This window comes from Lactuca sativa, chromosome 6 (assembly GCF_002870075.4).
Source record: "Lactuca sativa cultivar Salinas chromosome 6, Lsat_Salinas_v11, whole genome shotgun sequence".
Taxonomy (NCBI): Eukaryota; Viridiplantae; Streptophyta; class Magnoliopsida; order Asterales; family Asteraceae; genus Lactuca; species Lactuca sativa.
This window is the reverse complement of record NC_056628.2, coordinates 133739150-133763411: the sequence shown is the minus strand read 5'-3', so window position 1 is coordinate 133763411 and position 24262 is coordinate 133739150. Positions and strand designations below refer to the sequence as shown.

The 24262-nt window shown below is 35.3% G+C and overlaps 2 protein-coding genes and 1 pseudogene across 2 annotated transcripts; 2 read left to right on the top strand and 1 right to left on the bottom strand.

Annotated features, from left to right (window-relative positions):
- Positions 1 to 589: 589 nt before the first annotated feature.
- LOC111919229 (uncharacterized) lies at positions 590 to 3974 on the top strand. The gene is made up of 6 exons (XM_023914841.3): positions 590 to 1682; positions 2141 to 2250; positions 2339 to 2663; positions 2852 to 3046; positions 3152 to 3252; positions 3411 to 3974. The coding sequence occupies exons 1-6, from the start codon at positions 633 to 635 to the stop codon at positions 3844 to 3846; spliced, it is 2217 nt and encodes a 738-aa protein (XP_023770609.1). The 5' UTR covers positions 590 to 632; the 3' UTR covers positions 3847 to 3974.
- Positions 3975 to 12082: 8108 nt separating this feature from the next.
- Positions 12083 to 13668, bottom strand: LOC111919204 (putative receptor-like protein kinase At5g39000; annotated as a pseudogene).
- An 8523-nt stretch (positions 13669 to 22191) lies between these two features.
- On the top strand, positions 22192 to 23508 carry LOC111919206 (protein ALP1-like). Its single transcript, XM_023914815.2, has one exon. It carries the CDS (start codon positions 22192 to 22194, stop codon positions 23506 to 23508), a length of 1317 nt encoding a protein of 438 aa, XP_023770583.2.
- Positions 23509 to 24262: the final 754 nt, after the last annotated feature.

Sequence of the window (24262 nt, the reverse complement as noted above, 5' to 3'; positions counted from 1 at the left end):
AACTCCAAAAATGCTAAATGTCAAATTAATAGAAAAGATGCTCTTTTGAATAATTCTTCTGGATTGATATATCCAACTCAGCATGAGAACGCCAGCAAAACTCATCATATGCTTTTCTTTCAATGGCTAACTCATCTTATGCTCTTCTTTCAAGGGTTGCTTGGGTTTGGGTAGACTAATTAACACATTTTTTCGACTTGATGATTTTTATAAATAATTGGCTTATTAGATATGACCACAAAATAATTAGCTATGTAAGTATCAATTATATACAATAGTGGTATGATTGTTGGAGTACTGGCGACAACTTTTTAATGATCTAAATTGTTCAAGATATACAATACATATCCTTTGTTATATATATCTAATAAATTAAGTTAATACATTGACGAGATAAGGTACAAAATAAAAATAAATAATAATAATAATAATAACAAGTGGAATTACAAACTATTAGTTAAATAGATTAGGTAAAATGAAAAGTCAATTTCCAAATTATGTCTAAATGAAGAAAGGAAGAAAAAGTTTTAAGTAGGAAACTGTCAGATTTCACGACTTTCCTATTCCGGTGTTATTTATAGCAACACTTCATTGAATTTTCCGATTATCAATTACCATTTGACCAACAAATAATGGAGGCCTTCCTTGAGGAGTTTCAATATCTCAAAATCCAACTAGAGGCAATAAAGTCGGCTACCAGAAACTTTGATAACAACAATATTATCGGAAAAGGTGGATTTGGGAAGGTATACAAAGGAGTCCTCTCTCACTCTACAGGGCAAAGCACGGTTGCTTTTAAGCGTCTAGATCGTAACTATGGGCAAGGAGACTCTGAGTTCTTGAAAGAGATCCTAATGCTTTCCTGTTACACACATCAAAATCTCATCTCTCTAGTGGGATTTTGTGATGAAGATGGTGAGAAGATCCTTGTGTATGAGCATGCATCTCATGGAAGCCTCGATCGCCACTTAAGCATCACTACTCTCACTTGGAGGCAACGCCTAAATATATGCCTTGGGGCTGCAATGGGCTTGTGCTATCTTCATGATCCCAAAGAGACCCAACAAAGAGTTATCCACCGTGATATAAAAAGCTCCAATATTCTACTAGATGAGGATTGGAATGCCAAAGTTTCTGACTTGGGGCTATCGAAAATAGGACCTGCTAATCAGCAACATACCTTTCTTGCCACCAACGTTGCAGGTACCTTTGGGTACATAGATCCGATGTATGCGGAGAAGAGCATCCTAACAAAAGAGTCAGACGTATATTCTTTTGGTGTGGTGTTGTTTGAAGTATTGTGTGGGAAACTATGCTTTGAAAATCAAAATGGTCATTTACAGAGTTTAGTGCAAACGTGGAAACAAAGCTACGAAGATAAGAAATTAGATGAGATTATATTTCATGATCTAAGGCAACACATGGATCCGAGCTCATTGGAAACACTTTCAGACATTGCCTATCGGTGTTTGCACAAATCTGGTGAAGAGCGGCCAAAGATGTCTGAGGTTGTGGAAAAACTTGAGATTGCGCTTCGGTTTCAGGTGATTTCTGAAGAGGCCGAACCTCAAATGGACTATGAAGAGATCAGTAAGAACGCGGTACCACCTCTGATCTATAGTTCCAGTGAGGAACTAACTATGCTTCTCTCCAAAGGAATCCTCGTTAATGAGGGCAAAACGGTAATTAGCTATTTCTAGCTATAAACCGTGCCACTTTAAATTTTTTTTGTATGAATGATAAATTTTTATATACGAAAATTTAAGAAATTTCACATGATAAAAACCCATGCTAGCAACGTGTACATTTCAATTAGGGAGTTGACAACCAACAACGAAATCAATTTTTTGCATCGTTGTTAAAAATATTTGCGATAGACATTAGATGACATTAGACTTTACATTTGAATTAAAGCTTGTATTTATCTCTATCCCTCCTACATGTTTCCTACTAGAGATAGATCTTTGTAACTTTTTTTCAACCGAAATCTAATTTACTCTTAGTTAACATCCCTAACTGAAATCCACCCATCAGTACACAAAGCAAAACACGCATACAAGTATGTGATTTCCCTTTACTTTTAAATGTTGACAATGTATAATACATCGGCCCAACTAACTTGAGCACTCTTAATGGTCAGTGGTTTTGGTTAAACAAGAACGGAGAAAATTGTGAAATGATATCTCCAATAGGAAGTTTGATTCCTATTGACCCAGCATCCCCCGAGGATTATTGTCGAAAGAAATCAAGGTTACTTGTCCTCCTCTTTTTCTAGTTTTTTAAGACTATTCATGAGTATATAGTAATGTACTATACCCTTTGCTTCATCTACATGCAGATTTGCAGTGGAATACTATGCACCGTTTTGTTTGGAATTCAGAACACATGTCAAGACACAATTTTTGTCACCACATATCACCTACACTATAAACCTTGTATTCAGTCTCGACGACTCAACTAAGGACAACTTGGGCTTCACTTACAAATTGGCTGGGCAGACACAATCTTCGACTTCATACTTTTCAGATAAGAGAGAGGATGGTTGGTTGATGGCAGAATTGTATCAGTTTACAAGTGATACAAGAAATGTTGATCTTGAAATTACTTTTGAATGCCCAAGCGCAATTGCAGTAGAAGGCATTGAATTTCAACCCCTGGAGAGGGTAAGTTGATAAATACCCGTTTATTCATTTATATCATTTGGCTTATGTTGTTTTTTGAGTCTCAAACATTTCATCATATGAGAATCCGATTGGTCACCTGCTTTATAAGGAATCTTTTTCTGTAGTACATATTTGGAGAATGAGTATTCTTCCAGAATCGATCAAAATTTAATGTACAGGTTTCATAGGTGGAGCATCAATTGTTAGAGGATGAAGAGGTGGATATACCAACTGTATCCGATTCAGACACATACTGGACAGATAAATTGCCAAGTGATTATGAAGACATAATCAAGTGGTCAAAAGGAAGTCAGCAATGGAAAACAAACAAGGAACTCTACTGTATTCTTGTGAAAGGATTCCCAATAAAGGATGGTAAAGAGGTATTTTATATTTGAATGATTAATTTCAATGTGATTGTTGTGTAGCATATGAACATGGTTCTACCAAATAACTAAGCAAGTGCTTACTCATCTATTCATTGACAGTGGTTTTCTCTTGACAAAAATGGGAGGAAATGTCATCTGTTACGAGCAAAAGAGGCTTTGCAAAAAGCAGAGTGGAGATGGCAGTCTTTACCCGAATCAAGGTTTTCTTCTCTTTATTTTGTTTATGCATATGCGTCGTAAGATTTTTGGGTAATGCACATGTATATTGTTTTAATTTCTCTATTTTAAGAAAATTTCGGCAACTTTTCAAATCGTCTCCTTTTTTTGCATTCACATTAAATGGAAAGTCTTTATGCAGATTTGGAAAAGTGGCTTTTGGTGAACGTCATGGCTTTCAGATAATTTGCATATCGAATATTCTGTCACCTCAAACAAAATATGGAAGTTTCCTTGTTTACAAAGTACAAGAAAAACGTTCTGCTCCTTGGCTTTCTGTGAAAGTGCATATTAGTTGTCGATATGGATATCCACATCATTCAAGATATACCTATTTAGTTGGTCCTCAAACCCCGATTCTTAGACCAATGAATTATCAAAACACCCACACCCCGTTGAATAGACCCAAAATGGAAGGCCTTCCACGACTGAGAAACGATGGCTGGATGGAAGTACAAGTATGGGAATTTCAAACCGATAGTCGCGGATGGATTTCGGAGAATCTTCAGTTGACTGTTTTCGATAAAAGCTCACTTGTAGGGCTTATTGTTGAAGGCATTGAGTTTAAACCCATATAGATTGACATAATTAGGCTTGGGTATGAATTAATTGTAATAGGCTCTCTTAGTTATGATTAGTCACGGATGATTTTGTAAACACATTTAATTTGTTTTAATGTCATTTTATGCGCTAGTTTCTTTCTTCATTCCACAGCTAGGAATAAATACTATAAATTTATCTTTGAGCTACAAAGAAATGTTTGGTTAAACGTAATTGTAACATGTTTTGCAAATATAAACATTTTTTCAGTGTTTCAATGCAATCCTTACGTATACGTCTCAGTTGCGAAAAACATATCATGTGTTGGAAGAAATTAGGGATAAACAAGAAGAAGAAGATGATTTATCATACGTTAAATGTTAACTACCATATTAATTCACAGAGTTTACATATTTATACATTCCTAACCATCACGTCCATTCATTAGGACGGTTACATAACTGATAACGGCTTTTATCATAAACACCAAGTAACTAATATTTACAAAGTATCTAGCTTAATTCTAACATTCCCCTCTTAAGCTAGATTTCAGATACTCCAAGATTCTTCTTCAAACGATTGAAGTTACCCACTTGCAAAGCCTTGGTAAATACATCTGCCAACTGATCCTTTGTTCCACAAAAACAAACTTCCACATCTTTGTTTGCAACAAGTTCACGAATGAAGTGATATTTGATTCGAATATGCTTACTTTTACCATGGAATACAGGGTTTTTTGACAGAGCTATGGCAGATTTGTTATCACAGAAAAGCTTTGTTGCATTGATTTGGTATTTTCCCAGTGTGACCAAAATACCCCTAAGCCATAAAGCTTGACAGCCAGCCATTGAGAGTGAAATGTACTCCGCCTCAGCAGAAGATAGGGCGACTACATTTTGCTTTTTCGTTTGCCATGATATGGCTCCAGAGCCAAGGTTAAAAACATAGCCTGTGGTGCTTTTACTATCATCTATACACCCACCATAATCACTGTCGCTAAAACCTATCAAACTTGCATCCTCAGTTCTAGTATAGATAAGCCCGTGATTGAGAGTACCATTTATGTAACGCAGTATATGCTTACCAGCTTCCCAATGACTTTTCTTGAGATTCTCCATGAAGCGACTAATAACACTTACAGAAAACATGATGTCGGGTCTTGTTGCAGTTAAATACATAAGGCTGCCTACCATACTCCTATATAGACTAGGATTCACATCATCTTCGGAAGTGTTTTTTGAGAATTTTGATCCAAACTCCATTGGTGTAGAGACAGGTGAAGAACCCACCATGTTGAAGCGTTTAAGAAGTTCCTTAGCATACCTGTGTTGGGAGATTAAGATCCTTTTTTGTTCTTGCTTTACCTCTATTCCCAAGAAGTAATGCAATAGTCCCATGTCAGTCATTTCAAATTCTGTTTTCATAGATTCCTTAAATTCATGAACCATTTGCTCTGAGTTTCCTGTAAAAACCAAATCATCAACATACAAACAAATAATTAAGATTTTTTTATTAGCCTCTTTGACAAAGAGGGTATGCTCGAAGGGGCATTTCTTGAAGCCATTTTTAAGGAAGTATTTTTCAATTCTACTGTACCAGGCACGGGGTGCCTGCCTTAAACCATACAAGGCCTTTTTCAAGTGACAAACTTTATACTCTTCCCCCTTCTTCACATATCCAGTTGGTTGATCAATGTACACGTTTTCTTCAAGTGTGCCATTTAGAAAGGCCGATTTCACATCCATCTGATGCACATCCCATTCATTTTGTGCTGCTAAAGAAAGAACCAAACGAATTGTTTCTAGTCTGATTACCAGAGCAAATACCTCCCGGTAATCAATTCCCAACTTTTGTTTGTATCCCTTGGCGACTAAACGTGCCTTATATTTTTCAACCTCTCCTCTTTCATTAAGTTTAGTTTTATATACCCATTTGACACCAATAGATTTATGATCTTTGGGTGGATCAACTAGTTCCCATGTATCATTCTTCAGAATTGAACTTATTTCTGCATCCATTGCATCTCTCCATTTCTTATCTTGAATTGCATCTTCAAAAGTAACAGGATCAGCATCAGCAAAAAGAGCATAGTCAGCCATGTCTTCAAAGTCCAATCTTTGAGTGTTTTCATATAGGTCTGCCATGCTTCACTTTTTCTTGATCCTTCTAACACGAGGTGGTTCTTCAGATGAACTTGAAGAGTCATCGATGGATTGTTCTGAGTTGTCATTGACAGGTGTGTGTGTGTATTCATCTCATTTCCCTCCTCATTGCTTTCTTTTCTTGAACAAATGCTCACCGAGATGTGTGGACTATTCTCTTCACTTCTTAAAGGTTCATTCCAAGCTTTTGCTTCATCAAAAATAACATCTTTGCTTATGATCACCTTTTTTGTTACAGGGTTATAGAGCTTGTATGCTTTTGTGTTTTCACTGTAACCCACAAACACTGTTTTTTCGGATTTCTGATCAAGTTTTCTCCTTCTTTGGTCAGGAATATGTGCATAGGCAATGCACCCAAAAACCTTTAAATGCCCTACACCCAGTTTAAGACCACTCCAAGCTTCCTGTGGTGTCATGTTGTTTACACTTTTTGTTGATGTTCTGTTGATCAGATATGCTGCACATGCTATTGCTTCAGCCCAAAATTCCTCTGGTAATCTTTTTCCCTGTAACATGCACCTTGCCATCTCTCCAAGAGTCCTATTTTTTCTTTCAGCAACCCCGTTTTGCTGGGGTGTGTAACTTGCAGTTAGTTGATGATGTATGCCATTCTCTTTCAAGAAAGATTGAAGACAAAGAGCAGTGTATTCCCCACCACGATCAGACCTTAAACATTTGATTTTATGTTCACTTTGATTTTCAACCAAAGCTTTAAAGATCACAAAGTAATTGTAGGTCTCCGATTTTTCCTTAAGAAAGTAAATCCAGATTTTTCTGCTAAAATCATCTATGAAGGTTAATACATACCTACTTCCTCCGATTGACAGTGTTTTCATAGGACCCTAAATGTCCGAGTGGACCAATTCGAGAGGCTTTGATGCCCTCCATGCCTTGTCTTGAGGAAATGACTTCTTTGAGTGTTTACCCAATGCACATGTTTCACATACATCGTTTGTAACAATGATAGAGGGTAGCCCATGTACCAGTTGGTGTTTATGCATGTAAGTAAGAGCACCAAAGTTTGCATGGCCAAATCTGTGATGCCACAGACGTGACACATCTTTTGTGTTTGTGTAGAGAGAGAAAAGATTGTCCCCATCAAACTTGATAGGAAACATCTTGTTCACAGTCATCTCTACTCTCCCGATCAAATTATTATTCCTATCTTTTATCTCACATAATCCATTTTTAAATCGTAAGTCATACCCTTTCATAATAAGTTGTCCCACACTCAATAGGTTATGTCTCAAACCTGGTACGTAGAACACATTAGAGATCTTCTTTTCATTATCTCTAATCTTAATGGATATCACTCCATTCCCTGCCACACTAAGCTTGTTATCGTCCCCGGTTCGGACTTCCCTTTTCTTTGAGTCTTCTAGACTAACAAACAGGTCTTTATTCCCTGTCATATGGTTACTGCAACCACTATCTAGATACCACAAGGTATCTTGCACTGAATCTTGAACATTAAGCATCATGAACATCATGTCATCATTATTGCTTTCTTCGTTGTGAATGAAACTAGACTCCACTCCTTCATCTGCAATTCTTTTTCTACAGGCTTTCTTGACATGACCAAACTTATAGCAATAATGGCACTGTATTTGTGTTTTTCTTTGATTCTTGCCTTTGTTTGTGTTTTCGGGTTGATTATCTTTGGCCTGAAAGGCGTGTTCCAGTATAGGGGGTTCAAACTGCTTCATCCTAAGTTCATGGGATTGAAGCGTACCCAAAAGATTTTCTAATGAAAAATCCTCCATGTTTTTCGACTCCTCTATAGCCACAACGACGTATTCGAATTTTTTTTGTGAGGCTTCGCAAGATTTTCTCAACAACCCTCCTATCTTCAAGGATTTCTCCATTTAAGCGCATTTGATTTATCAGGATTATTACCCGATTGTAAAAGTCTTCTATGGATTTAGTTTCTTTCATTCTTAATCCATCGAATTCACAACGAAGTGTCTGCAATCTAACAATCTTAACCTTCTCTTCTCCTCTGTATGATTTGTGTAAAATATCCCAGGCCTCCTTTGAAGTGTCAGAGGATGAAATTCTTTCAAATATGTTTTCATCGACTGCTTGGTATATTAGAAATAAGGCCCTTCTATCTCTCTTCCTCAAAATTTTCAACTCTAATGTCTCAAGCGCAGTCAATACGGTGGGTTATGTGGGTTCATCGATTCCGTATTCAACAACATCCCAAAGATCCTGGGATTCAAACAACACTTTCATTTGGATATTCCAGTGAAAGTAATTCTTTCCATTTAGTTTTGGTAACTACAGTTGAGACTGTAATCCGTTCCCAGAAGTTGATGCCATGAAGATTGGCTCTGATACCAATTTGTTGGAAGAAATTAGGGATAAGCAAGAAGAAGAAGATGATTTATCATACGTTAATTGTTAACTACCATATTAATTCACAGAGTTTACATATTTATACATTCCTAACCATCACGTCCATTCATTAGGACAGTTACATAACTGATAACGGCTTTTATCATAAACACCAAGTAACTAATATTTTGTAAACACATTTAATTTGTTTTAATGTCATTTTATGCGCTAGTTTCTTTCTTCATTCCACAGCTAGGAATAAATACTATAAATTTATCTTTGAGCTACAAAGAAATGTTTAGTTAAACGTAATTGTAACATGTTTTGCAAATATAAACATTTTTTCAGTGTTTCAATGCAATCCTTACATATACGTCTCAGTTGCGAAAAACATATCATGTGATGTGTCTTACATGTAAGATTGTTTGTTTGTGTGAAAAAACATTCATACATACTTATCAAATTTAGGCTAATCATTATACTCCTATTGATGAGCTTGTACTACATTAATATAAACCTCTGTGAAATCAAAATGTTGTCAAGATTTCCAAACCCAATTTTCATGGGCGTTCAGACATCATAATCCCCCGTCAGAGTATCAATCAATCTATTTGCATCATCTACAAGCTATACCATGATCATTTTTCCATAGTCACCCTTTCTATGTACTTCATTCTCACATTAATAGGCGAAATTTACATTCAAAATAGCATGTATACATTCCTCGCAAGGCCATACCAAAATCAAGTACTTTCCCTATGTCCAATTATCGTACAGTTTGCCAATGCAATTGAGCAAGGTTGTACTGAACACATAATCATATCCCAAATTTGTTTTATCTCCTATGAACCAAAAACGTTCCTAAGCTCATACCATAAGTTTAATGTCACATATGGTGCACGAGTTGCTCATATCTGTAACAAAGTTATACCAAACTATCTTATAATAGAGTTTCTTACTTGTATTCATATGACTTGTTCATCTACACATCAAGGTTGTACCACAAATTATCAACTTTTCCAAATCCTATCAAACATTCTGAGCACATTATATCTCTTGCTAAAGAGTCTATCCCAGTTGATAAGAAGTATTTCTTACACCATGCTAGTGCCAACACTAGCAAGGCACTCTCTTGAACATATCTAATCTAGACATGATCTTCACGTAGTTCTTATTCCCTATTGGGTCACTTATTGAAAGACATTCCAAATCATCATTCACATAATGAATCAACATCTTAAGCTCCCTATTTCTTTATGCGTACTGCACCAAAATTTGAAATTATTTAACCTCTTTTCTCTTTGCTTGTTATTTCTTTTGTAGTTTAAATGGTTTTCACATCTATATTCTTTTATGGTTCATTACTTCATCATGTATTTAATATGTTGTCCCTCACTCCTTTAAGCTCATATTATAAATAATCATGGCATCAATTACTTCCTACAACCCGTTTATTCATATTACCATTTCATGAATGAGTTTGCAGTTGACTTATCTTATGTTCTATTCTCTATGATTGTAACACTCATAAAATTCCTGAAAATTTTTAAACTTTTTTAACAACCACAAAACCATCATTGATTAAAATTGTTTTCAAAATAAGTTCCACATCAGAGAAATCCCAAAATCGTAAAAAAGGACATAAGGAGGTGCCATTTGTCAAACCCTATGTGATCCATTCTTAGGTGCCAAAGATCTGTCGCCTACTTTCCTTTACACCCCGTTCCCGAGTTGTAGCAGAGAAGAGAAGAGAAGAGAAAAGAAAGTAAGGAGAGAAAAGAAGAGAAAATAAAGGAAAATAAAATTTTCTTTTGTGTTTCCGAGTTGGAGAGAAGTGGAAGGAAAGATAAACATTTTGTTCTTTCTCTCCAAATCGGACGGAAAGTTAGGAGGGAAAGTGATCATTCCATTTCCTTCCACTTCCTTCCTTTAATGAAACTCGGGAACACCAATTTATTTTACTTTCTTCTCACTTCCACCCATTTCCTTTCTTTTCTCTCCTTAAATTAAACTCGAGAACGGGGTGTTAGTTCTTTCAGCATAGGCAGATGCTGCATTGAGCACGTATACCGTTTAGTCTTGTAACCTTGAAGAATTGGTACCGATGATGTTTCAAATTCTTTGAAGACGCTCACGTCTTCAGGGCCAAATAACACATAAAGACCATCATACATCATTTGAGGAATAGAAATCATATTCTTTATCATTCCCGGAACATGATAGATGTCTTTTAATACCAACTCGTCTTTGCTGTTATCTGATGGAAATACAACATCACCAATATTCGCTATCAAATGCTTCGAGTTATCAGCAATGGCCACCACCCGATTTTCACCATACTTCACAGGATTTTGAAGTTGATTCTTGTCACCGATGAGAAGGTTGGAGCACCTGGAATCAATGATCCAATCATCTAACTTATTTTTCCGGTGTTCGGTTGTTACTGGTTACTGCATACGCCATCACCTCTTCCGTTTGATCTACTAGGACTTCAAAGTCTCACCCTTCTTCTTGCTCTATAGTGGCAGTGTCTCTTTCATCGACTTGTTTTTATCGGGCAGTTCTTCGCCATGTGTCCCTTACGTCCACATCTGTGACATCTATACGGAATGTACTTTCCATTCATATGTGGTTTTCGGTCACCATATATTTCCTGGTGTCCCTGGTTACTTGGCTTCTTGTCACTACGATCATGATGCTTGTTTTTGTCACTGTTCTTATTTGAGACTTTCTGCTTATTACCTGACTTATGTTTTCCATTGCTTCTTTCTACACAGAGTGCTTCATCTTCTGTCTTAGATGTTGCACCCATGGATACCGCAGCAACAAAGCTCTTGTATTCCGACTTCAAACCATGGATGATGATACGTTTCATCCTGGGTTTTCCAATCTTTCCATGTAGATCAAGTTCACCAATTTCTCTGCACAACATTTTGACTTTGTGGAAATACTGAGAGATTTTTAGATCCCGCTGTCACACCGAAAGTAATTTATTTTCAAGAAATTGTAGTTTCGTGTCGTTCTTCTTTGAAAACAAAGTCTTCAACGCATCCCACGCCTCTTTTGGTGTAGTAAGGTCCCATGTAGTATGGTCCCATATATGTTCGACATCCTCATCCTCTAGCACCTGATACTCCACCTACAAATTTACAGTTTAGACTTCTATAGATTATAGAAGAAAACTCGGAATCTCTAGATGTGTCCTATTGAAAAGGTTTCCCCACAAACTAAGTAGGTGAACCATAGGGGTTCTCTTAGATTAAGATGTTCTTTTTTGCAACTCATCTATTTACTAAGAATGATTGAAACAATAAAAACCACATAAACAGAATGGTATAAAGGAAAAAACAAGAATTTTTCAGCTTACTCTCTCCATAGGTAGAAACATAATGCCTTCTACTGCTAATGGTGCTCCGCATTCAAACGTTATGTCAAAATCAATTCTTCTCTTGTCGATAGTAAAGTGATACAATTCAACCATTAACCATCCGTCTTTTCTTTCATCTACTAAGTACACAATTGAAGATTTTGTCTCCATAGCCAATATGTAATTGATGTTGAGATAGTTGTGAACTGGTTAGTTAAAATCGAACACAAGATTTACTGTAGATGTGATATGTGGCGATAAAAATTGTGTTATGACTTGTAGTTTTGATTGATAACAATATGGTATAGAGTAGTCCACATTAAATTTGCAAAAAGATGCAGCAAAGAATATGTTATTATATATACTTATCAAATAGTCTACAAAAGTACAAACAAAACGGAGGACAATTTAGCTAGTAATTAACCTTGATTTTCTTCGACAATAATTTTTGGGAGATGCAAGTTTAATAGGGATTAAACATCCTGCTGCCGATATCATTTCACAATGTTTTCCATTCTTATTCAACGAAAAACGTTGTCCAACAAAAATCTCGATCAAGTTAGTTGGGTTGAAGTAGTAAATGAGTGCTTGCTAAGAAGAGAGATTTTCTTTGTTTTTGAAGTTATAGTGCACTTGTGTCAACATCTAAAACTAAAGGCAAATCATATACATGAGCGTTGGTTTGTTAATAGATATCTATAATCGATAGATGTATTTTAATGTGGATGCTACCCTTAATTAAGGTATAAATAAAATTTCATAAATCACATTTCCACAACCATGAAATAATTATATATAATAAAAATCTAAAGCAGCCGTTGCTAGACATAGACATAGATATAATTAGGGAGCTGATTCGTACACAATAATTTTTATACATACACAACAGTTAGTGCTTTAAAATGTTGTATTGTACAACTATATAATGCATAAATTGTTGTGTATGGCAAAAAATTGTTGTGTACGAATCACTTCCCATATAATTACCGTTTTCCCCCATTAACTAAGATTCCTTTGGAGAGAAGCATCTTTAATTTCTCTTTGGATGTGTACCGTAGACCACAGGAATTATCGCACTCTTAATCAGCTCTTTATAGTCGATCTCTTGATACTCTATCGAAAGTTCTTTAGAAATATCCTATAACCTAAGCGCAATTTCAAGTTGTTCAACAACATGAGACATCCTTGGCCGTTGCTCACGATATTCCTACAAACATTGATAGGCAATTCCTGAAAATTCGAGTGACCTTGGATCCATGTCTTTCTTCATATCCTGAAAGATAATATCATCTAATTTCTTTTGCATGTAGCTTTGTTTCCACCTTTTCACAAAGCTCATAAAACTACCATTGTTATAATTAAAGGATAGTCTCCGACTACTCCAAAAGAGTATACGTCCAACTCTTTCGTTAAAGAATATGTATGCATATATAGTGGATCTATATACACAGGGGTTCCTACAACATTGGCGGCAAGAAAGGTATGCTTTTGATTAGCGGGTCCAATTTTCGAGAGTCCCATGTCAGATATTTTAGCGTTCCAGTTCTCATCAAGGAGAATGTTGGAACTTTTTATATCTCGATGGATAACTCTTTCATGTGTCTCTTTGGGTTCATGGAGGCAGCACAATCCTCTTGCAGCTCCAAGGCATATCTTGAGACGTTGCCTCCATGTGAGAGTAAGGCTACTTAAATGGCGATAAAGGCTTCCATTGGATGCCTGTTCATATTTAAGGATTTTCTCACCATCCTCATTACAAAATCCCAAGAGAGAGATGAGGTTTTCATGTGCATAATAGGAAAGCATCAGAATCTCTTTTAAGAACTCTGGATCTCCTTGCCCAAATCTACGATCTAGACGATTAAAAGCCACTATCTGTCGCCCCTCAGAGTGAGAGTATAATCCTTTAAACACCTCGGGTCCCAAATCCACCTTTACCGATAACGTTGCTGTTATGAAAGTTATTGGTAGCTAACTTTATCACTTCTAGTTGGATTTTAAGATGCTGAAACTCGTCCAGGAAGGACTCCATATTTATAAACAATAACTCTACTTGATTATAAAGAAAAACATAAAATACAACAATAAGGCCTACAAGTTCTGTAAACGAGAAGTTGATTGAATGGTGTTTCGACTTTAGTATTAATAACACACTAAGACACTTAGAGTGCACAAAGTGGGCAACATGGGAGAGGCATTATGCTTATGTGGCATCAAATAACGGCGTTATAACATGAGGAACACCGCCCCCTCTCATGTTATGGTGTTATGGTAAGAGATGTTATCGTGATAAAATATTGTAACGGGAGTCTTTCTTTCCTCTCATTGGTTGCACATATTTATCTTTCTACCTCTCTCTCCTCTTAGCAGCATGTTGTAACATGAAAACACAATTTCCTCCAATTTGTTTTACAACACCATTTTGACATGGCTAGTAGGGTGGCTACTTTAGAGTGTGATAACATGTAGCCCACATGCACCTACATGCCATCGAGGTTGAGAAAAAGAGAATTGAAATAGAGTTTGATCACGACCTCTAACTTTACGTTGTATAAGAAAATTGGAATTTCACCTATTTAAATTGTCCCAATAATTGAGAAATTGCTAGTTGGCCACCTTATCCATTAGCTTTTAGGGGTATAATTTATAAAAGTTCTTTTGTCTTTTTTGGTCAATTATTTTCCTTATATCTTGTAAATAACGATAACATATTTTCTCAAATCTCATATTTCCACTTAAAGAGTAAGTGTTTATACCTTTTTACTTTTTACCTTTTGAGTTTAGTATTGGAAAGAAAAAAAAAAATATCATTTATTTAGGCTAGTTGGGGTGTGCCAAGCCCCTAGCCCGGCGCCCTAAGGCTCATCAAACACCACCCCCATACGTGCTCTAAGGGGGCTCGCTAAGGGCTATGGGTGACAATTTATGACACGACATGAAAAAAATACACAACACAAAACGAAATTTGAGCGAAACTGAAATTTGAATTCATGTGTATGTCGTGTTCGTGACAAGTGTAACAACACAACGTCGTTTCACATTTGTGTTACATAAAACTTTATTGTGTTGTGCCGTTTCAGACAACAATACAACACGATTGGTCAATTTGTCATCCCTACTAAGGGCACTCACCGGTTGAGAGAGAGGGAGGGAGGGAGGGAAGGGGAGAGAGAGAGAGAGAGAGAGAGAGAGAGAGAGAGAGAGAGAGAGAGAGAGAGAGAGAGAGAATTTCTACCATTTTTTGTTAAAAAAATAAGTGGGTTTGTTTTTTTATAAAATTCAAATATTCAATCTTTTTCCATCCACAATAAATAGACACTTAAAGAGTTAAACCTCAACATTTCATTACACACAATATCATTATTTCTCTCAAAACATTTCTCAATTTTTCAAACATAACATGTTTTCACCTAGTCAAACCAAAACCTCAAAATGAAATAAGAAAAAAATCTTCATACTCCAACAACACCTCTTTACCAAGCCATTTATCAAAGATTTGTTATCAACTTTCATTTGACCAGCTTATCTATTCACTGCAGGTTATCATTATTCGTCCATAGCTCAATATTTATATCCACTTCCTCATCGATATCCTTCTAAATCCTAATTCATGCAAATGCTCCAACCTCAAACAAAATTCCAATCCCCACCCATACCATATTTCCAATCCTAACTTCAAATGAATTTCCAATCTTAGTATGTACTCGATCCAAATCCCAATTTGGAGCCTTTTGAGTAATTCATTTTATTGAAAATAAATTGATCGCTTACTTTTCGGTAAAAAACCGTGCATTAAAACTTATGTTCATAGACTTTTATTAAGAAAAACTAATTCAGCCGGTTTTGCAACCGGAAACAAAAGAAACTTGGATTAAACCATTCAACTTTGTATTATATGGTAATTTATATGCTTTAATATATAATTTTTCATTTTAATTTAGTTAAACATATAATTTATCAATTTTATATTATGTGGCATTTGTACTTATATAATACATATCATCATATGAAAAAAGTTGGATATGCATTTAAATGAACTAATACATTCAAATCATAACGATGTTTGACGATAAATAAGCATTCACCCTACTCTAATTGCATACCAGCACTTGAAAATTTTGGATATGCATTTAAATCAAGTAAATTGTTTTCATGGATTATATAACTAATATTTTCAAACAATTCATTGTTCATCTGGAGGACATGGGTAGAACTTGAAGGATGGTGTGTTTTTGATGATTTCATAAGCTCAAGTCTTGAAGGGTCTTGTACTGTCAAATTTATTCATCTTTTCTTTTTTGATTTCTAAGGCGTGCTTCGTTGGTAGGAATGAAATGGAATTCAAGGGAAAATGATTCCAATTCTCTTGAATTTATACGTTTGGTTAGACATAGAGGGTGGAAAGGGATTCCTAAATGAAATAAATATTCCATCATATGGAGAAAAGTTAATTCCTTCCAAAGTTGGATGGAAAACATTCATTCTCATGAAGGAAAGTGGCAGATTACAAAAATATCCCTTTTACTTATAAGAAAACCAACACATAACATTACTTTTATCGACCAACAACCCTGACTGTCACCCCTATCTATCATTTCCACCACTTCTACCATCATCACCGCCGTTACCAGCCATCACCACCACCACTACCATCACCTGCAACCAAAAGTCACCACCGCCACCACCACCACCAGCAACACTACTATTACCCTCCACCGCTACCATCATCACCACCATTACCACCTCCACTACCACCACCACCATCGCTAATGTCCCCACCACCGGCATCATAATCACTCGCCACCACTACAACTGCCACCACCACCACCATCGTTAATTCCACCACCATTACCATCACCCACCACCATTTCCACCATCGTTGCCACTGCCGCCACCACTACCATAATTACCATCACTACTATCACCTAACACCACTACCACCATCGTTACTACCACAACCGCCACCACCACTGCTACCACCGTAATAGCTTAGATTTTATTATTTTTATAAGTCATATAATGTTTCTTTACATATAACTGAGAAAATAAAGTAAGCTTAAGCATAACAGACAAAAAAGGTAATTCCGTCATTTTACATAGATTCTAAATCCATTTCCTATGAACCAAATAGAATTTGGAATTAATTTTTATTCCATTTCCTATCAAGTAAACATGGTATGTGATTGGATTCAAATTCCTGACTATATCATTTTCCAATTTCTTCAAAAACATTTTGCAAACCAGACATCACCTTAGAGATAACCCTTTGCTCGACAAATCATGGGCTCAAAGAACATATCAAATTCGGTCAAAATTTTAATAACCATAAAAGCAACATTGGGTTTTATTCATTTGTCTTTAATGGTGTACTTTTTTTATAATCATACATATCTATGTCCATAAATAAAATAGAAGTTTTACATAAACGTAACGGGTAACTAGGCAACAAGTTGCACTACTAACCCTTTAGGATGATGAAACTAATTTTGTTAATAACTACACTCATGGATCTTGGATTCATAACATTTACTTGAAGACAACTCACTAAGAACTTATCCAATTTGTTTCTACCATCATTTTGTGAATCATATTTGGAAGGCACAATGTATTAATCCTCCAATATCGACGAATAAGATCCAATGAAAGTGTCATCCATTAGAAAGGTTTTATCTTGTGAGCATAAGGAATATCCATGATTGGCATAAAACAACTTGTGCAAGGAGTCATTGAAATTGGAAAAAAAAATCAAAAATCAATGCCCTACAACAATATAAACCTACTTTTTTTAAATATTACCATTTTGTATTTTATTTTTTTGTATTGTATATGTATCTCCTTTAATGAAAAAATAAGATAGATGGTACAAAAGCTATTTAGAACCAGGCACATTACACTTGTGAAGAACTTGAATTCTCTCACTTGCTAGTTTCACTTTAATCTTGTTGAATTCATTCTAGATTGCAAAACATATTGATGTGTTTAAATATAGTCTTGAGTTTATAAAATGAAATACAAGAGGACTATTACACTACTAGGTAAGTGCACCCAACCGTATAGTACTATAGTTGAGGTAAAATTGGGTTATTGAACTCAAAGGGAACGATATTGAATCAGTAATAGATGATTTAATTATTAGTTGAACTAAGTAGTAAATTGAATTCAGGAAATTTTATTATGAGACGCAAACGAAGAATAGAAACAAGCAACAAAACTAACTAGAAAACGAAAAATTGAGAACATGAATAATAAAGAACTAGTTTCACTTAGACTTGAGTCCCCGTACAATTATGGTTGATTAATATGAAGCAGAATGAATATTAGTCATGGTTCAATGATTCCTAAGTTGATTACATCCCTTAGTTCTTTCACTAATCCTAATGATAGAGGGATTATAATAACAATGGTCATGTAAACTAGTCATCCCTAAATTATCCTAGGATTTGGTCCATCACTAACCAAAATTATCAATGGTCATAAAAAACTATGATACAAGCATAAACAAGTTGGCCCACTAAACGTTGTAAACTTAGAAATAAGCTACAAGTAAACTTCAACACATTTGGAATGAAAGTAGGTTGTGACAAGTAGTCACTTATTACATTCATCATTACATATATATATATATATATATATATATATATATATATATATATATATATATATATATATATATATATATATATATATATATATTCTTAGTTTAGTACACTAATATTTGATCAACCAAACGGATGCGTGTAATAAAAGTAGGTAGCATCACCGTTGCTTACCATGCAGTTTAAACATTTAAAAGCTTCACGCAATTCCTAATAATGTTAGTAATAGTGGTCATAATATACTTAGTATATTTCTTCTTGTTTAAGCCTAGGTGTAGACAGTGAAAAACCTAATTCATTTGAACCACGGCTTTGATACCACCTTGTACCACCTCATTTTTATTGTCTTTAAAATACTATGGCATTTTATTAAAATATGATCCCACAAAAGAAATATTATTCTGTTTCAAAACACAACATACACATGGAGTTACAAATTACTATTAAAACAAAACCATTAACATAGAGTGGTAATTTACACAAGAACTATATATCTTTTATCTTTAAAAATTCACTTCTAAGGCTAGAACTCTCTAACCTTTAATTCTAGAACTTGAGATAAATGGCCTAAATAAATATGTAAGACAATAATTTGTATCAGGACAATAATTTGTATTTGGACCTACATGGTTTTAGACACAATATTTTATCAAAAACTTTGATAAAAATATTTTATTTCAAATCGTTCATATAATTTATGTGAATTTAATGCATGATCATATATGAAAATAAAACCTTATGGGCCTTCCCCTATCATGCCATCATGTTAACATATAGTCCTTTAGTTATATACTGATTTAAACCTTAGGGTTAATTATAGAAATGGAGAGTTGTCAATCTTACTAAAATAGGAATAACAAATAAAAATATTAAGGTGTCCCTAGACGTGTACTTCAAAAAGGGACGAACAATCCCAATAAAGTCTTTCTTTATCATGTTCTTAGGAAATCATGATTGTATGGAAATTACATTATACTATGCAGTCACATTCAGTGTAACGTCCCAATTTTCAAACCAAAATTTTCATTTAAAAACCAAGTTAAACATTAAAAATCCATTTTTAAGAACATAATATAATGTCCAATTTTTTCAAAAGCATAAGGTTTAAACAGAGTTAAACTACAAAGACCAATGGAAGTCGAATTACCATAAAACTCCTATGCGAATGTATAGTCTCCTCGTGCCCTTCCTACATATAACCTAAAAAGCATCTAACTTAACAACGTACACATAATGCTTGGTAACTTCCCTAGTATAGCACATATTGCACCATACATATAATACATATAAGCAAAGTTCTTAGCTCTAAAGCCGATTCACCATCATCACTATCAATCAAAATGTATCAACATACATATCAACCATACATACGCACCATACCATCATACCACTTCCGGTTCTCATCCATCATATAACCATCAGCTCCAAGATCCCATACTACAACCACCTCTCAATTTTACCATAACCATATAGAAGCTACTATTAATATTAAATGATCGCCTTATGAATGTATAGTCATACGTAGTCAGTAAATAAGATAAACAGTCGAACAAGTGATCTTACCAAAAGAAATATATCAAACAAGAACCATGAACTAAGGCCATATTAAGAGTTCTCAATATATATGTAATTTAAACTACGGTACAACCACTAGGGCATTCACTCAATGACTCACCAATATTAACAATACCCCAACTATTCATGGCACCTAACAAACCATTCACGGCACGCTCTTTCAAAAAAACCATTCATGGCACTTAATAGTACCATACAATCAATCAAGCACATACTTAGCAAGGACTATCGTAGTCTATTAGCATAATTGTACCCTAATAGTACCTATATATTATCATTCAAACGATATACAATGTCACACGTAGTTGTAAAAATTGGGAATTTCTTGTCAGAAATTGTTACTAAAGATTAGCATCAACTAATGATAATGATAGAACTTTTCATATCGAAGAAAAATATAATCAACTAAATGATAATAATAGGGTCAAAATGAGTGTTGAAAAAGTTTAAAAAAGTTTACGAAGACGATTATTGTATTTGGTAAGTACACAACAAAGTGATCCTAAAGATATAAGCATTGTGAAAATCTAACACCAATTGGAAGACTTATGATTTTCTAAGAGATAAAAACCAACCACATTAATAACGCTAATAAACCCTCTCCCTCTGCACTAAAAATCAATAGACACAAAACAAATAGCTAGGGTTCGTTGATAGGTGGAATCTAATGCAAAGAAACAGGAGGTAAACCCTTCTCCCATGATCTGTTGTTGCTGAAAAGGGAACATGGAGACCAAATTCCAAAGTTAGAAGATACAGACCCCAAGGTTTGGTCTTTAGACACTTTTACCAAAAGTTGATTTTCTAAAAAAAATGGGTTTCAAGAATATATATATATATATATATATATATATATATATATATATATATATATATATATATATATATATATATATATATATAAATGACAAAACTTCAAAAATGGTCCCTATAGTTTTCGAAAATATCAAGTTTAGTCCCTAAGTTCAAAAAACTTCACAGATGGTCTTTATGGTTTCAAAACTTTTAACAAATGGTCCTTTTAGCTAACTCCGTTAGCTTTTTGGTCGTTAAGTGAAGGGTATTTCTGTCACTTCACTGCCACATGGACCATTTATGAAGTTTTGCCTTAACTTAAAAAAATAAATAAATAAAAAAATATAATTATTTAATATTAAAGGGCTCTCTCTCTCTCTCTCTCTCTCTCTCTCTCTCTCTCTCTTTGTTGTCTTCTCCCTCTATTTTTTCATTGTCTTCTCCCTCTCAATGATATGCAGAAAGAAAAAAAAGAAACCCCAACCACATACACCCATTTGATTATTCTGGCTTCATTTTGAATGGAAAACTCGAACTGTGAATAAATGAATATATAAACCATTCTATGTATTCATTCCATCCTCACATTCCTGCAATCCAGGAGCAAAGTTGCAAGCCAAGAGTAAACCAAGATTTAGGGTGAGATACGGAATGGAACAAGGGGGTCAAAATGGGTCATCGTTTAATCGACAGCAAAAACACACAGGAGAACAAAAAATAAAGAAGATATCAAATGAACTTCATTTTCCCCTCCGATTTGAGTACTGTTAATCGAGTATTGTTAAAAAAAAATAAAGAAGATATCAAAATCAAGTACTATTAATCGTGTTCTCCAACAACGATTTGAGTTGCTAAGTCAAAAAAACTACAATAACTTAAAACAAAACCTTGATTTTGTTTTTAAATTCTTGAAATCAAGCCTAAATCCAAGACAAAACACGACTGTGACAGGCTGTGGTTTTCTATAATCGTCTTCTTCACTCTTGCAACACATCAATAGAAGCCGCCCATGGCTTAGTTAAGCTCGAAAACAACGATTCCCTAACGAAATATCCATTACTTCGATAATCAGCCTCCCTCTATCCCGATGAGGTCTATCTTGGAACGATTTTGACTCACTCGTCGTTGTCAATGGAGGTGGAAATCTTCGTGAAAGCACCATCTTGGACTCCACCTAATCTCTCCAACTCCTTTTGACTAATAAATGCGATGATGGGAAGGCAAAAATGGGGTCATCCCCACTCATGTTGCTGCCAGTTTCGCTACCTAAGACTAGAGGGTATGGTGCGGTTTGGGACCGCACCTTGGTGCCACATTAGCAGGGAACACCGCCCCCAGGGTGCGGTTTCCTGCCATTGAGACCGCAGTGTGGCCCTTGAAGACCGCGATATTTGATTGGTTGGTCATATTCTTGACCGTTGAACGCAATTTCCCTTTTTTTTTTTTGTTTCCTTCCTATATATATACACATATCAAACTCAATTTTTTTCACAATACAATCTTCTCTCTCTCAAATTTTTTTTTTTTTTTTAAATCACCACTCTCCAAAAAATGTCATCTTCTTCATCTTCTGAAGAATTTCAGACTATTTTTGATACCGCTATTACGTGTGTTCAAATGGCGGAACAAACATACAACGTTGTATGTAACAACGCAGCTGCAAGTTCTCAACAGAGAACACGAAGATACATTTACAGAAATCGTGAAGAAGCCAACCAACGTTTGGTGCAAGACTATTTTGCAGAGAATGCCACTTACCAAGGGTATTATTTTCGTAGGCGCTTCAGAATGCTCAAAGGTTTATTCGAACGTATAGTTGGAGATGTAACGAGGGAGTGCAGTTTTTTCCAACAACACTACGATGCTAGAGGTACACCCGGTTTCACTCCGTTACAAAAATGCACGGCCGCACTTCGTCAGTTAGCATATGGCATTCCGCCTGATGCATTAGAAGAAAGTTTTAGGATGTCTGCTAGGACAGCACGAGACAGTCTCCATTTTTTCTGCAAAACTGTCATTCAGTTTTATGGTCCAAAATATTTACGTAAGCCTACACGTAATGACATCTTGCAATTGCAAGCTCATCATGCTAGTGTGCATGGGTTTCCTGGAATGCTAGGAAGCTTAGATTGTCTCCATTGGGCATGGGAAAATTGCCCTACAGCATATCATGGGCAATTTACACGAGGTGATCATGGTCACCCAACGGTGGTACTTGAAGCAGTTGCATCACAAGATATGTGGATTTGGCATGCTTTTTTTGGTTCTCCTGGTTCGATTAACGACATCAACGTTCTTAACCGTTCACCAATATTTAACAACATATACGATGTATCCGCACCAGATTCTTCTTTTCAAGTGCATGGAACGCCATATAAGTATGGTTATTATCTGGTCGATGGAATCTATCCTGAGTATGCTGTGTTTGTTAAGTTGTTTTCAGCTCCACATGGTTCTAGACGAAAGAAATTCAAGAGAGCTCAAGAAAGAGCTAGGAAGGATGTTGAGCGTGCTTTTGGAGCTCTGAAGAAACGGTGGTTCATACTGAAAAAACCAGCAGCTTATTTGGGCGAGGAAAAACTTCAAGAAATCATGTATACGTGTATTATATTGCATAACATGATTATTGAAGACGAAGGAAGAGCGATATGTGCGTTTGACGAGGAAGAAATAATACTAGAGACACAGCCAATAAAAATTGGTGGCGAAGAGTATATAAACAGAAGAGCAGAGATATGTTGCAATGAAACATTTCATAATCTTCCCAATGACTTAGTGGAACACATTTACGGGGTTCAAAACATTAACCTTAATTTGGATCCACCGGATGACCCCGAAGACGAGTTCTCGGAGAACGACTTTATGTAGTTTCCTTTAGTTATTTTATTTATGTTTTTTAAGTTTATAGGGTTATTTAAATGTCATGTGTGTGGTTTTTTTTTTAGTAACGCAATGTACTGTTTTTTTTTTATTTTCAAGTAATGAAGAATTATGTTTTTTTTTTATTAAAATAGAAGGTATATTAAATTAAATTAGTTAAAAAAAAAGAAGTTTTATTAAATTAAAATACTTAAAAAAAACAAAAAAATAAAAGAAATGCAAAGTGTGGCACCACACCCTTGGTGTGGCAAGAAACCACACTTAAGTGGTAAAATGTGATGTGGCGCTTACGTGGCGAGGGAGGGAGTGCGGTTTCGGTGGCACCACTCCCTCCAGCCTAAACTCCTAGTTCAAAGATCGAGGCTTTTCTGGCTAACTTTCAGAGATTTTTGGTCATGAAGATAAGATTTTCTGGTTTTTGTGAGGAAGTTTCATCAATAGGCTTGTGGGAAAAGGGAGATTCGAGGAAAGTAGAAGGTCAGAAGATGGTTTTTTGGTTGAGAGAGAGAGAAAGAGACCTCTTGCATATTAAGTTTTATTTATATTTTTTTGTTAAAAGTAATAGAAAACCCCATAAATGGTCCCTGTATAATGAAATGACAAAAATGCCCCTTACTTAATGGTGAAATGCTAACGAAGTGAACCGGAAGGACCAAATGATAAAAGTTTTGAAACCATAGGGACCATCTGTGAGATTTTTTCGAACTTAGGGAATAAACTTAATATTTTTGAAAACCACAGA

What these genes read in the sequence shown, in the direction of transcription:
- LOC111919229 (XM_023914841.3), top strand. Translation starts at nt 633, where the DNA reads ATGGAGGCCTTCCTTGAGGAGTTTCAATATCTCAAAATCCAACTAGAG. An exon ending in TCGTTAATGAGGGCAAAACG is followed by an intron (nt 1,683 to 2,140) that starts GTAATTAGCTAT and finishes CTTAATGGTCAG; the next exon opens with TGGTTTTGGTTAAACAAGAA. An exon ending in CAGTCTTTACCCGAATCAAG is followed by an intron (nt 3,253 to 3,410) that starts GTTTTCTTCTCT and finishes GTCTTTATGCAG; the next exon opens with ATTTGGAAAAGTGGCTTTTG.
- LOC111919206 (XM_023914815.2), top strand. Translation starts at nt 22,192, where the DNA reads ATGTCATCTTCTTCATCTTCTGAAGAATTTCAGACTATTTTTGATACC.